Genomic DNA, 14,272 nt, shown 5'->3' with positions numbered 1-14,272 from the left:
GAGCCGGCGCGGTGCCAGCTTTGCCTTGACCCCGGCTTAACACGCCCCTCCCCCCCCCCATCTCCCCTGACACCCCCTCGGGCAGCCCCGAAGCCGTCCCCGCCTGGCATGCCGCCCCCCCTCACCCGCGAGTCCCCCCCGCTGCCCCTCTGCGGCGGCCGGCCCCACTGCTGCGCACAGCCCCCCCCCGGCTGTCCTCCCCCGGCTGCCGCCTCCCGGCACCTCCGGGCTCGGCCCCCCCGGCACTGGGCACAACCAGAGCTGCAGCAGTACCCAGGGACCCCCCAGCCCTGTCCCACGTGCGGGGGCCGTACCCCACCAGAGACCTTACGGGGGGCACCCAAGGGTGCCTGGCAGCCACCCCCTATAGGGTCCCCGCTGCACCTAACGGTCGCACAGCAGCGTGCTCCCACCACGGGGGGGCCGCTGCCACCGACACCGCAGGGCTGCCAGCAGCACCCGTGGGCCGGGTGCTCCACGGGGCCCCTGTGGGGGCTGGGCAGGGCCCCGGGCCTATGTGGGGGGCTCTGGGGGTGTGCAGGTGGGCAGAGCTCTGGGGGGTACCCCCACTCTGGTCAAGCACCGCTCATCCCGAGAAGGCTCTGTGGGGTCTTGCCAGGATGCTGGCTGGGACCTGTGCTCCATGGCCCATGATCCCATCACCCCACAGCACCCCCCAGCCCAGTCGGCCCCCTGCCCGCTGCTCTGGCTCCAGCCCCCCACCCCCAGCCAGCTCCGGCTGCCTGCAGCCTGTCACTGCCTCCTTCCCCCAATGCCACATCCAAGAGGGGGTCCCCGTCCCACCGCACTGACAGGGCAACACCTATCTACAAAGGGGGGGGGGTGGGGGGGTGACGTGGGGGTGCCAGAGGGGTCCCCACCCCACGTTCACATGATGTCGTCCAGGAGGTTGGGGCTGGCCACCCAGTCGAGGGTGCGGGGCTCGGAGGCTGCCATGATCATGCACATGAACTGTTTGCCCGTCCTCTTGTCGATGGGGTAGATGGTGGTGGGGGTGAAGCGCTTGTTGCTCTCCACGAAGTCGCAGAGCTGCTCGTAGACAGCAGGGAACTCATGCCGTAGGAAGACTCCACGGATGCGCAGCTCCCGCTGGATGTTGATGAAGCAGACCTCCCGTGCCTTGCGGCCCTCCTCCCCCTCCTTGTCGATGTCCGCTGTGCCAGGCGGCGGGGTCAGGATCAACGTCTCCATGTCCCGCTCCTTCTTCAGGATCTTCTTCTCGGGGCTGGAAGAGGCTAAGGCCACCTTGGCATATTTCCTGACCGTCGGCACCTGTGTCTTCGGTGATGGCCTCTCTGGCACTTTTTGGGTGACGGCCACGGTTACATTCAGGAGGAAACATTCGTCAGGGTCATACTGGTTGCCCGTCTCCCGCAGCTCCCGGGCATACTCCCCCAGGTTGTCCGAGTAGCTCTCCAACTCCCGCAGGGACAGGTAGGTGGGAGACATCAGCAGGCTCTCCAGCCCGAACTGGAGGAAGTTCTCAGCCGAGCCGGCATTGGGGAAGCCCAGGAAGAGGACACCGCGGCCGCGGGAGAGGTAGCCCACCTTGGCGATGCGCGAGAAGGCCTTGTGCACCTCGGCGTTCTCCCGGCAGAACTGCAGGACGTGGCGGCAGACGCTGCCCACCCGGCCATAGACGCAGCTCTCCTTGTGTGTGTCCCAGTCCTCGCGGCGGCAGTGCCGGGAGCAGTAGTAGGTGTAGCAGCTGTGGCATGACTTGAAGTAGAGGCAGGCGTTGAACATGGTCTCCGTCCGCCGGCACTTGGCGTTGGAGCACATCATCATGTCGTCCTCCTCTGCGCTCAGGTCGGGCGAGCAGTTCTCCGGGGACTTCTCGAAGGGGCCAACGGACAGCGGGGCAGGCGGGGGGCGGGGGGCGCTGGAGCGGGAGCTGGGACCTGGCTGCTCCTTCGTGGGTCGGGGTCCCTCGGGCACAGCGGGGGGGACCCTCCTGCCCTCGCCCCGCCGCGGGGGCCCTGGGGCGCTGGTGCTCAGAAGCTGCTTGAGCTGCTCAGCGAGGCTGTCCCTGTCCCCGGCGCGGTGGCCCGGTGCCGGTTTGTAGTCGATGACAAGGTCAGTGATGAGCTCGTCCAGCTGCTCCAGGCTGCGCTGGCGCCCTGAGCTGCTCTCCCTGGGGACAGGCTGCGGGGCACAGGGCACGGCGTAGGGACCGCGCTCCCGCCCCGCATCCAGCACATCCCAGCTGGCCGAGCGCCTCTCGCTCCTGCCCAGCCCGTCTGCTCGGATGTCGTTGTCGGTGATGGTGATCTCTGGTGTGACATACCAGGAGCGACTCGGGGGGCCACGGCCACCGTCCGCGTGCACCCTCTCGAGGATGGAGCTCTCAGAGAGGGACAAGGCTGCGTAGCGCTTGGGTGAGCTCGACAGGTTGATCACCACCGGCTGCCGGCGCTCCTCGGGGGATAAGGCACGGTGGTGCTCCTGGGCGAGCAGGTTCTCGTAGCTGCGCCCGCGCTGCAGGACCTCCTCCCTGCGCACCGCTGGCGCCAGGATGTTATCCCAGGATTTGGAGTAGTGCTGGGTCTCCCGGCCCAGCCGTGGGGGGGTTACACCGTAGCTGGCGTGCCAGGAGGAGACCATGGCCTCACGCCCGGCCGGCTGTGGGGTGAAGCGTGACACTTGCAAGGTCTGGTAGGGCATCGTGCTCCGCTCGGGGCAGTACCAGTCACTGAAGTGCAAGGGCTGGGCGCTGCGGGGCGGGGGACACGTCCGCGACAGCATCTCCCGCTCCCGGTACTTCCCGTAGTCCTCGGCATAGAAGACCCGGGCAGAGGAGCCGAGAGCCGGGTACGTCCGGGCATCCTCGGCGTAGAGGGTTTTGACAGGGGTGCCGCGGGGGGCGTAAAAGCGGGGCTCATCCCCGTAGAAGGCACGGGTGGGTGCCTCCTGAACGGGGTAGCCCCGTGCCTCGTCCACGTACAACGTCCGGGGTGGCACCGTGTGGACAGCAGCTTTGGCTGGGTCCTCGGTGTAGAAGTGCGGGGGGATGGCGTGGCGGCCGGGGTAGGGGTAGCTGGCGTAGCCAGAGCTGCGGAGGGGCACAGCGGGGCTGGGGCACCGCACCGCATCCTCTGCATAGAAGAACTTGGCGGGGCCGCCGGCAGCCGAGAAGGTCATGCAGCCCCTCTCAGGGTACTCCCTGAACTCCCGCGAGGCTGGCACCGGCACTGTTTGGTACGCCAGTGCCCGGGGGTCTGCCTCGTAGTACTCACCGGGATAGGGCAGGAGCGGGGGGTCCCCACTGTAGGAGTCGCTGGGGGTGGGCGTGCGGGACATGGATGCCTGCCTGCTCCCCGGCACCGCCAGGCTGCGGGCAGCCCCGGGCGCGCGGGGCCAGCGTGGCGGTTCCTGCCGGTTCTGGGCTGCCCGCAGGCTGCGCGCCGCATGCACCAGCACCGCCTCGTCCGGCTTGATGTCCACCCGGCACTTGACGTGGGGGCTGGCACCCACCTTGGCACCTGGCCCCTCCTCGAAGCAGTTGCTGCCCAGGCAGAGCGGGGAGATGCGGCTGACGCTGCTGCGCTGTGGCTGCAGCTTGATGGGGTGCACCTCGTTAGCCAGCACCCGCAGGGGGACCTGGCCCTCGCGACGTGGGGACGGCTCGGTGCGGGAGGGCTCCCGCGCCACCCGCAGCGCCTCCCGCCCGCGCCGGGCTGGCGGCGGTGACGATGAGACGGCGATGGGCACGGGGGTGAAGGTGGACTTCACCCGCGGCGCGCTCTTTGAGCGGGCGCGTCGCTTGGGCTCGCTCCTCGGTGCAGGGGGCCTGCAGGCATAAGGGTCCGGCTTCGGCGGCGCCCGCCTGCCCGGTGGTCCTGGCGTGGGCTCGGGGGTGCCGGGGCGCGGGCAGGGGCGCTCCATAGCCTGAGGAGGAGCGCCCAGCTGCTCGTCCAGCGACTCAAGGAAGTCAAAGCTCCTGCAGTGGCGCTTGTTGAAGGGCTGCGGCTCGCGGGGCAGGGACGAAGACATGGAGGCGTCACATTGTGCCAGGGGCTGGCAGACGATCGAATCCCCAGGGGCTGTGGTGGCCACCTTTATGTCTTGGTACACCGTAGACACCAGGATGTCAGGTGGGTCTGTTCGTGTCATCTTAAAAGCGACTCTTCTCCCGCCAGCTCCCCTTCAGACGGCCTCAGAGGAAGGCAGCCGGCCCTGCAAGAGAACAGACGAGGCGCCTAAATCCTGGCGGGGACCTCGGGGAGCCACGACGGCACTGGGTAAATCCCCACAGCTCCTGGCTCGGGGTGGGCTTTTGGCCACTTCTTCAGAAATGAGGGTTCGGGGACATCCCAGCCTCCACTGCTGCTGTTAATAGTTGGATCCCGACTGGGGGAAGAAGCTGGAAAAAGGCCCCAAATCCGGAGTGCAAATAACAGAGCAGATGGCGGCCACGGGGCAGCCGGGGAGGGGTGCCAGCTCACCGCAGCGAGAGGAGGCCACCGACCGCCGTGCCTACGTTCCTGGGGCGCAGGACATGGGGAGCCTCTTGCAGCATCATGGAAATGGGGCTGGGGGGACCCAACAACAGGGTTTTCCATAGCGGATGGGGAACGTGCCTGGCCCCCTGCTGTGAGCATCCAAGTGGCTGTGGAGTCTCCTGGGACCACGCATGCCCACGTCCTAGCATACACTGTGTCCAGTGCCAGCGTTGTAGGCAGGGCAGGCAGGAGCTTCACCCAGGGGTGGGTACCATAAGCACCCACTGTGGGGGCTGGGAAGCCCACGCAGCTCTGGAGCTCTGAGGGGGGGCAGGAACAACACCCCCCCGCCATGGCAGCTGCACCCACCACGGCCCACAAACACCTCTGTGGGGTGCCAACAGTCCTGGCTGCTCACAGCTGCATCGCTCCCTGGGGCTCACCTGGACTGGCACAGGTGGCACTGGGTGCTGGCAGAGGGGTGCTGTGCTGGGTACCCCAACCCTGTGTGCCAGCAGCGACTGCTCCATTGCTTCCCACAGCTCTGAGCAGGACAGATCAGGGTCCCTCTGCAACAACCCTGCGTTGGAGGGGCTGTGCTGGCTGAGCACCCACTAGCTTTGTCCTCTCCCATGTCTGTAACCGTGACACGTCTCCTGGGCTGGAGAGTGAGTGGGATGGCAGCTGCAGCTCCCACGGGACATGGGTCCTGGCACCCACCATGCACCAGCACCATGCATCCCACCTGCTCCAGGCCAATGCTGCATGGGTGGCTGGGGCGGGCAGAGACCCAAGCCACATGCGTGACACAGCTGTGTGGCAAGGGGAGACGTCAGCACAAGCTCCCCAGCATGCCCAGGAGAGCAGACAAGGTGGTTTGCCCGCAGGACCTGGTGGGTTGTGGCACTGACCTTCACCAACAGCCCATCGAGAGCCGGCTGCAGGCTGCCGTTGGCACTGAGCAGACGTACACCCAGCTTTGCTCACGGCAGGGATACCTGGCCGGCTTTAATGCTCATCACATCCTATGAATCTTTGCTTTTTTGGCCACCTGGCCACCGGGGAGTGCAGGTGGGCACCAGCTGCTCCACAATGCACTAAAGTTGTGTGGAAAAGGCCAGCAAAATGCATTTGGCTTTAAACAGCAGCAGAGGACCACAGGGAAGGTATTTCTGGGAGGAAAGGAACAAATTTTATTTGGCAAGAAGAAGTATTGACTATGCAAAGATAGGGAGGGGAGCTTGGGTCCCCCTTTGTTACCCAGATAAAGCCCTGTCTTGCCCCAAGGCCAGGGAGAACAGGTGCCAGAGTGAGGTGAAGCCAGTGGGGTTGGGGGTGTCTCTCCGTGTGGTGGGGAGAGTCGATGCCAGAGGGAGACGGGAATCCCAGTGCCTCCGGGGCTGGGGGAGCAGGTTTGCCCCCATAGCAGTGGCTCAGCATTGGCCCTGCTGCATTAAAATGCTCGGGAGCTGGGCCAGATCCAGGAAGACAGCACCCCGCGCTGCCGTGATGCTGACAGCAGCATTGGGACGCCCATCCCCATGGTATCGGGGTGGCTGGTGGGCAGGGAGCCACAGACCAGGGTCCTACCTGGTCCGGCAGCAGCAGGGAGGGAGTGGGAGGGCTGAGCTGGCTGAGGACCCCGCGGCGGCTCCATCCCAGCACTGAAAAATAAAAGAGGCATGTCAGGTGCTGGGGACCCCCCAGCCATGGCAGAGGGGCGGCTGCCTGGGCCATGGGATGCCTTGGGGGGACATCAAGCACTCTGAGAGACCCCTGCAGCCACAGTCCTGCTGAGCCTGACTGAACTGTAGCCCAGTGAAGCCCCCGTGCGCAACCCTGTGCCTGGGGGACGTGGGCACCACATCCCACAGGCACCGCATCCCACAGGCACCACATCCCACGGGCACCGGCATCCCACGGGCACTGTCACATCCCACCCCACACCCCAGCAGCACCTCACCGCCTGCAGAGCTGCACGGGGTTGCCATGGTTTCTCCAAATTATTCCTCCAAATTATTCCTCCTCTGCGAGGACAGCGTGGGTTGCGGGTGTGTGGGGAGGCTGCTGGGGCGGCAGTGCTGCAGGGGGCCGGGGGGAGCTGGGCTTTGTCGCACCACAGGGAGAGCAGGGCACCCACAAAGCCACGAGCATCCTCTACCCATTGTGGGGGCAGAGCTGGGACAGCCCCACCAGCACTGCCAGTGCCCCGTGCCACCGTGCTCCCACACGCTGTCCCCTGCGCTGAGTCCCGTCCGCAGGGAGTGGGTTTTGCGTCCCCTCTGCTCTCCTACCCCCTGGCTGGAGGGCACCAGGTGCCCTGCTTCACTCCCAGCCCTGCTGGCTCTCGGCGGACACCAGGCTCCCTGCCCAGGGTCTCCATGCTGTGTCACCCTAGGGGTGCTGACACCGGCTGGCAACGCTTGCAGAGCTGCTGATGTCCACGAGCTCCCTGCGCAGGAGCCACCCCTCGGGGCACGTGGCCCCTGGGGACACAGCCAGCCCCATGCCCACATCCCCACCCCAGGGAGGGCCCAGGTGGTTTATTGCAGAGCCCCCCATCATCCCGCTGCTGGGCAGGACACATGGACACCAGCCCAGCCCGTCCCCAGCACAGCAGCTCCTCTCCAGCACACCCACGGTGTCACCGAGTGGCACCCAGTGGGACCCACCCCGTGCCAGTCCACAGGGCCACCCCACAGCTCAACCCAGCACTGCTGCAGAGCCCAGTGCCACCCACCCAGCCCTGTACCGGTTGCTGCCGGCAGCTGGGGGCTGCCCTCACCCCCAGCCCAGCACCCCACGCTGCCCAGCACGCAGCTCGCACCATGCCACACGTGAGCACCCGGCCTCCGGCAGCTCCAGCCCACCGGAGGGTTCTGGGGACCGGGAGTGACCACGGGCTGCCGGAGAGGCCCGTGGGAGGCTGCCGGGAACTGGGTCACTGCCTGCATGTGGCACGTGCCGGCTGTGCAGTGGGGCTGTGCAGTGCCCTGCCGGAGCACAGCACGCCACCCAGGCACCGCAGCACCCTGCCCGGGCACCGTGCCCCTCGCTGCCTGCCCCACGCCCGCGGTGAGCGCGCTGCCTGCCTGCTCTGCACTCAGCACTCTCCGCCAGTGCTCTGCCTGCAGCCTGCCCCCACGCTGCCTGCACACGCTGCACCAAACGCACTGCACGGGTGCTGCCCATACACTGCACTCACTGCACCGAGCACTGCCAGGGCACTGTCCCCACTGCCAGCATGCTGCCCTGATGCTGCCTGTGCACTGTACAGTGTACGCTGCCAGGACCCTGCCTCACGTGCTGGCAGCCTGCTGTGCCCACATGGCCCGTGCATTGCCCCAAGCTGCCTGCACGCACCACCCCACAGCCTGCCCCTGCTGTGCTCAGCACCACCAGGGCACTGCCACCTTGCTGCCCACCCCATGCGCACAGCAAGGGTGCTACCTGCACACACTGTGCCGAGCATGCTGCCAGTGCGCTGCCCCCTGCACGCTGCCTGGGCACCGCTGCACACCCTGCCCACATGCTGCCTGCACCACATCCCACTGAGCACTGAGCTGGCAGGCAGCGCTGCCTGCACGCTGCCTGGGCACACTGCAGTGGATACGCTGCCAGCACGCTGCCTACACATGCAGTGCACTGAGCACACTGCCGCTGCACCACTCCGCAGGCAGCCCGAGCGCACTGGCAGCACACGCTGCATTGCACTGAGCTCACTGCCTGCGTGCAGCCCCATGGGCACTGCCAGCAGCACCACGCTGCCCTGAGCACGCCAGCGGTGCCCGCATCTGGAAACACAGCCCAGGCAGCATCTTGTGTGCTCTGCAACCGCCATGCTCGTGGAGATGATGCTGGGGGTACCGCCGGCACGCTGCCATGGGTGCAGTGCCCGTGCACGCTGCGCCATGGGCACTGCCAGCACACAGCCCCACTGGCCACAGGCCTGTGCACTCCGTGTGCATGCCAGGAGGGCACTGCTGTGATGCTGCCGGTGCACACGCTGCCTGGGCACTGCCCACACGGGGGGCTGGCACCCAGCACTGCCCACAGCGAGGGAACCTGCTGCCCTCCCAGCCCTGCCCTGGGTATGTGGCAAATAGACACCCCCTCCTCTGAGCCACCCCTGGGGCACCCCCCAACACATACAGCGCCCTGTGCCCCTGTGGCGTTGCTTCCCCATGCACACCGCACTGCCCCTCCACCCCCCTCCCCATGCCCCCCAGCCTTGACCCATGCAGCCCTGTGCTCCTGCCCATGCCCCTATCCCGTGTGTCCCTGGCACCCCCCATATGTCCCCCAGCCCATTCTCTGAGCCCCCCTGGCTTCCTGCGTGCACGGCTGCGTGGCCACAGCCCCCCTAGGTGCCTCAGCACCCCCTGCCCTGCCTGCACTCCCAGAGAGGCTCATCCTGCCAGGGGCAGCAGCACCCCTAGCCCGAGCCCAGGAGGGTACCCTCAGTGCTGGCACCCAAGTGAGGGGTGAGCAGCACCCCAGCAGCAGCAAGGGACACCCCGACCCCAGCCTGCCCCCAGTCAGGCCCTGGCACCCCACCCTGGAGGGAGCACCCACAAACGGGTCAGGTCAGGGGCAGGGGGGCTGGGGGCACCCTGGGGCACCCCGGGTGGGTTCTCAGTGCTCAGCCAGGGTCGGGGGTGCCGGGGGCTGTCCCCGGGGTGGTGGTGGGGGCAGCGGGTCTGTCCCGTGTGCTGCTGCCGCCGCCCCCCACAGCCCCCAGGGCGGTGGCCCCGGGCACCCCCCGCTGCTGCGCACCGGCACCGGGTGGCACCGGGCCCGCTGGGCCGCGCAGGGCGCTGAGCACGGGCCGGCATCGCCGGGTACCGGGGCGAGATGGCCCGGCCCGGGCACTGCGGCGGGACGGGATGAGGATGGGGACGAAGATGAGGAGGGGGATGAGGATGGGGATGGGGCACACGGGGGGCTGCGGTGTGGGGGAGTGGGATGACTCGGCCCGGGGGCGCGGGATGGAGATGGCCCGGAGGATATAGGGAATGGGGGGATGGGGGGAACGGGGGGAGCATGGGGGGATGGGATGGCATAGTCCGGGGGGGTCTCGGGGGGATGGGATGGGGATGTGGAACGCGGCAGGATGAGATGAGGGCTCGGGGAGGGGGGCATGGGAGGTGATGCGACGGTCCGAGGAGGTCGCGGGGGGGCTGGCTCGGTCGGGGTCCCCCGGGAGCACGACAGGGCCCAGCCCCCTCCCCGGCCCCCCTTACCTGCTCCGCGCCCACCGCACCGGCGGCCCCCCCGTCGCATCCCTGCCGCCGCGCTAGGCTGGGGCTGCCGCCGTTCCGGTGGCCATGGCCCGGCCCGGCTCCGCCCTCCTACCCGGCACGGCCCGGCCCGGTAGGGCACGGCTGGGCACGGCTCGGCACGGCCCGACGCTCCGCCGCGGCCGCTCGGCTCCGCCGCCGCTTGTTTTCCCATAAATACGGCAGGCGGAGTTACCGGCCGGGGCCGGCACCGGGAGCCACCCACCGGCGCCGCCCCCGGCCCCGGTCCCCATCACCGGTCCCCGGTCCCGGTCCGGCTCCGCTCGGCCCCGGCCCCATCCCCATCCCCGCCCCCTGCAGCATCCCCCGCCCACTGCGGCCCCCCACCGGGGCAGCGTCTGGAGGGGCTCCGGTGCCCCGGCCGCCTCACCCGGTGCCATCCCCCGGGAGGGTCCCCCCGCAGCCGGGGTTTGGGCACCCGCAGGACCCCCAGTGCCCCCCGACAAGGTACCGGCATCTCTCGGTGATGATCTCGGAGAGATGCCGGGGGGGCTCAGCCCCACGTCGCGCACCACGAGCCCACCGCCCCCGTGGGAAGCTGTGCCCTCATGGGCACCTGCCCTCACGCTGGCAGCCCCCGGTGCCAGCCAACAGCGCCCCTGTCCCCACCCCCGGCAGCACCGCATCCCGCCTGACCTTGGCACATCACGGCGGCCCTGCCCGGCCGCAGCCAACTGGGCAGCGAAATCCCCGCTAAGCTCCTCCGCGGAGTGGCCTGGTTTTCCCGCAGGGACCAGGGCAGCCGGAGCCCCGCGGGGGGATGCTCAGCCGTGCGATGGGCAGCGTGCCCAGGTGGCCAAGGAGGCGTCTGGTGGCTTTCGGCATACGACAGCTCCAGTGCCCGAGCTCTGCCTCAGTTTCCCCATCTCCCACCTCCCTGAGCCAGCATCTGCTGCCCACCGCCCCGAACGCACCGCTGGCTCAGCACCTGCGGGTGCCCTGGCAAAGGGGCCTCGGCACTGGGGACCCACCGGGAGCTCACGTGGCTCTGAGCCCAGTGCCAAGGGCTGCCACTCGCCACGTCGCGGCGTGGTGGGTGTGTACTGGGATCTGCTTGATTTCAAAATCCTCCGAAGCCAGAACCCTCCTACCCCTCCGCTGTGGCACTGGGAGCATCCTTCCGCCACCCCCTACGCCTGCACCGGGCAGAGGAGCAGCAGTGTGAGCACAGGGGCTGCAGCACGCTGGTGTTGCCATGACTCCTGCAGGAATGCAGCCCGGGCTGATGCATTTTGTCCCGAAATGCTCCCTGTGCTCCCGGGGATGCTGTGGGCACGGCTGAGCTCACTGGGGCCAGCAGCACGTACCCTGCCTGGGACTGGGCTGAGCCCCAGGAGCTCATGGCACAGGTGAGTGGGGTGCAACAGCTGGGGGGGGTTGGGAGCTGGGAAGCAGGGTCAGCCCCTCCCTGCTGCACAGACAGGGCCGAGCGGCTCCCCAGGGTCCTGGGGTCCCCCTGCTGTCGTCCCCCCCCAAGAGCTTCCATTTTCCTCCCTGCAGGATGCAGCGCTTGGGCTGCCGGCTCAGCAGCTCCTGCTGCCCCCGGCTTCCTGCCTCTGCGGCCCCCACGGCCCCCATTGTGATGCTCCATCTGGTCCCTGCCTACTGCTGGCCCACGCCAGCCAGCCCTGTGCCTGCGCTGAGCACCGGCGAGGCTTGTGGCACGGCTGCTGATGCATGTGGGAGCGTGGGTCAGGCCAGCTCGCTGCTCACAGGGGTGCCACGGCCCAGCATCCCCCGTGGGTGCAGTCACCCTGATGATGCAGGAGCCCAAATCCTACGGGAATGCCTAGAGACCCAGCGTGGAGGATGCTGCTGCCAGGTGGGCACTCAGATCACAGAATCATTTAGGTTGAGATCATCTAGTCCAACCTTTAAATGCCTGCCCTGTGGGCATCCCCTGCGGTACCACCCTCTGTCCCTGCAGCTGTGGCAGGGGACAAGTGGGCTGGACTGTGTCCCCCTACCTCGTGACATGGGGCAGTGGGACCACCTGCTCCCCCTGTGCAGCTGGGAAGTGCTGAGGGATCCAAGTGAACCATGGGCACGTCTTCACCCCACTGGAGAGGGCACTGGCATGGCATGCGCTGAGGTGGCTGGGGCTGTGGACACCTCCTCCTCCTCCAGCCAGGGGCAGCCGGCAGGGAGAGAAGGGAAGACCCCACAGGAGCAGGGAGGCTGTGGCCATGCTGGCTGTTAGGGCTCGCTGGGAGCTGGGCAGAGGGGCTCTGGCAGCAGCTGACACCTTCCCCTGAGCACCGTGGGAAGGCTGCGACAGCCCCAGGCACCCAGTCTGGGGCACTCGGGGGGGGGGGGGGGGGGCAGCACCAGCCCAGCCCCACGGGTGCCGAGACACCCCAGCGTGGCCCTTGGGCAGGGGTAGGGGGCTGCCCCTGGCCCTCTGCCCGCTGCCTGCAGGGGCTGCAGCCCCTCAGATGGAGGGGACCCCCTTGGCACAGCCCCCCACATCAGCCCCATGCGGGCAGCAGGGCTGTCCCCTACCCCTGCACACGGTGTTGGGTGCCCGCCACGGCTGTGCAGGTCCAGGCTTGTCCCTGGCCGAGCTGCCGGGGGCCCTGCGCTGCCGATGGGGCACATGTGAGCGGCCAGAGGGATGACACGAGCTGGAGTCCATTCCGGCAGTCCTGCAAGAAAAAGGCTGGCCCAGCACCTGTCCCCAGGGAGGAGCAGCCTCTGTCCCTGTGCCTGGGGTGTGCAGCCCCACTGTGGCTCGCCATCAGGGCCGGGAGCAGCCAGGGTGGGCTGGTGCGGGGGCAAGCCCCGTCTTCTGCTGGGGCTTCTGTCTGCTCGGTGCTGGGTCCTGCCCCAGACCCAACGGGGAGTGGAGCCAAGCGATGACCGCGTCCCCGTGACTCAGTTTCCCCACATGCTCCTGCCCCGGTCTCCAGTGACAGACCCTTGCTCCACGACAGCAGCTGTAGCTGGTTCATGGTAACCGCTGACCGACTGCTGGCACGCGCGGTGCTGCGGCATGTCCTGGCTCTGCCCTGGCCGGCACCGGCTGGGGCCGAGGGCTTGGTTTGTCACCCTGTCACCACACGAAGTGTGCCCCTGTCGTTGTGTCTGCGTGTGACAGACTCAGTTCTGCTGTGCCCTGGCCAAGGGGGAAACTGAGGCACAGAGGAACAACGTGCCCACAGGTCACACTGGGGGTCTGTGGTGACGCTGGGCACTTGGCCACCCCCCAGAGCAGGACAGAACTCGGCTTGGGGGACATGTGGGGGGCTCACACCTGTCCTACACAGCCCGCAAGGCTGGGAGGGGTGTTCTCCCCAACAACCAGCCCACCAGGACCATGCAGAAAGCTGGGAACGCAGGGCTGGAGGACGACGCGGACAGGCAATGCCTGGGGGCCACCTACCACCCTTGTCCTCAAAGGCCACCCATCCCACTACGGTGGAGCCGGGTGCCTCCTTGCTGCTGTCCTGCCGGTCCTGGTGCCAGGGTCACCAGCTCTGCTGCACCCCTGGCTCTCCCACACAATGTCACCAGTGCCTCCCTCCGACCAGCACGTCCCCATGGGTGCCAGGGAGTGGCTGCAGGGTGACGCGGCAGAGCCAGCCCCAGCGCTGCGCGGTAGGAAAATGGAAATAAACCCCCCAGGTTTCAGGGCTGGCTGGTTCCACCAGCCGCCTGCCTGGCCCAAAGCCCTGCTCACTCCCCGCTTGCTCGTGAGATTCAATACCCACCTGGCTCAGGGTATCAGATCTCCTGGGCACCAGCCCCGGTGCCCTTTGCTGCAGCTCGGAGCAGGAAGGGGGTGCCCAAAGCGGGGTTCCCCCGCGTGTGCCCCGGGGATGCTGACCCCGGTGGGGCTGGGCATGGCCACAGGGGCCAGTCTCCAAACCTGCGTCACGCTGAGAGCGGGGACTTGCCGAGCCAGAGCAATGTGACAAGGGACAGGCGCTGCTGATGGGCACCACATGGGCATGGGTGGAGGAGGACAGCTCTGAGCGTGCCAGCATGGGGCAGTTTGGAAGGCAGAAAGACATTTCTGGGCATTTGCAAAATGCTTGATCACTCTGCCAGGAGGGCCAGACCCTCACCGGGGAAGCAGGTCCAGGCAGGACAAGGGGGGCAGGGAGGGAAGGTCTCCAATAAAGGGGTTTTCATAGGACTCCCCCAGCCCCAGTCTGGCAGCAGGACTGGGGCACTGGTGTGGTGGTGTCAGCGGAACCCAGTGTGGCCCACTCCAAGAGAGCAAAAGGAGCCAATTCCTCAGAGAAGCTCAGAAAGCAACCGAGGAAAAATAATTCAAAGGACATCGAGCACAAAGAAATGATGTCCACCTCTGCCGTGTGTGCTGGGCTAATTATTGAGGCGGCAAGGTGGAGCATCCTCGCCCGGATGGCTGCACCTTGTGCTGAAGCTGCAAACCTGCTGGCTCATCCCGACGGACCGGCAGGCAGGCCGGCATCGGTCACACGCTGGGACCTGCTCAGTGGGATGTGACAGGCTGGCAGATGCCAAGTGGCCAGCAGGTCCCGA

The 14,272-nt window shown here is 67.7% G+C and overlaps 1 protein-coding gene across 1 annotated transcript; it reads right to left on the bottom strand.

Moving 5' to 3' along the window:
• Nucleotides 1-206: 206 nt before the first annotated feature.
• On the bottom strand, nucleotides 207-10,030 carry AJM1 (apical junction component 1 homolog). The gene is made up of 3 exons (XM_040607674.1): nucleotides 9,707-10,030; nucleotides 6,054-6,127; nucleotides 207-4,197 (listed from the first exon to the last, which is right to left on the bottom strand). Exon 3 carries the CDS (start codon nucleotides 4,132-4,134, stop codon nucleotides 889-891), a length of 3,246 nt encoding a protein of 1,081 aa, XP_040463608.1. The 5' UTR covers nucleotides 4,135-4,197; nucleotides 6,054-6,127; nucleotides 9,707-10,030; the 3' UTR covers nucleotides 207-888.
• Between the last annotated feature and the right edge of the window lie 4,242 nt (nucleotides 10,031-14,272).

The sequence above is a fragment of the Falco naumanni genome, chromosome 9 (assembly GCF_017639655.2).
Source record: "Falco naumanni isolate bFalNau1 chromosome 9, bFalNau1.pat, whole genome shotgun sequence".
Lineage (NCBI taxonomy): Eukaryota > Metazoa > Chordata > Aves > Falconiformes > Falconidae > Falco > Falco naumanni.
Note: the sequence above shows the minus strand (reverse complement) of the source record. Positions and strands in the feature narration are given on the sequence as shown.

Excerpts from the sequence above, each read along its gene's own strand:
- AJM1 (XM_040607674.1), bottom strand. The coding sequence starts at position 4,134 with ATGACACGAACAGACCCACCTGACATCCTGGTGTCTACGGTGTACCAA.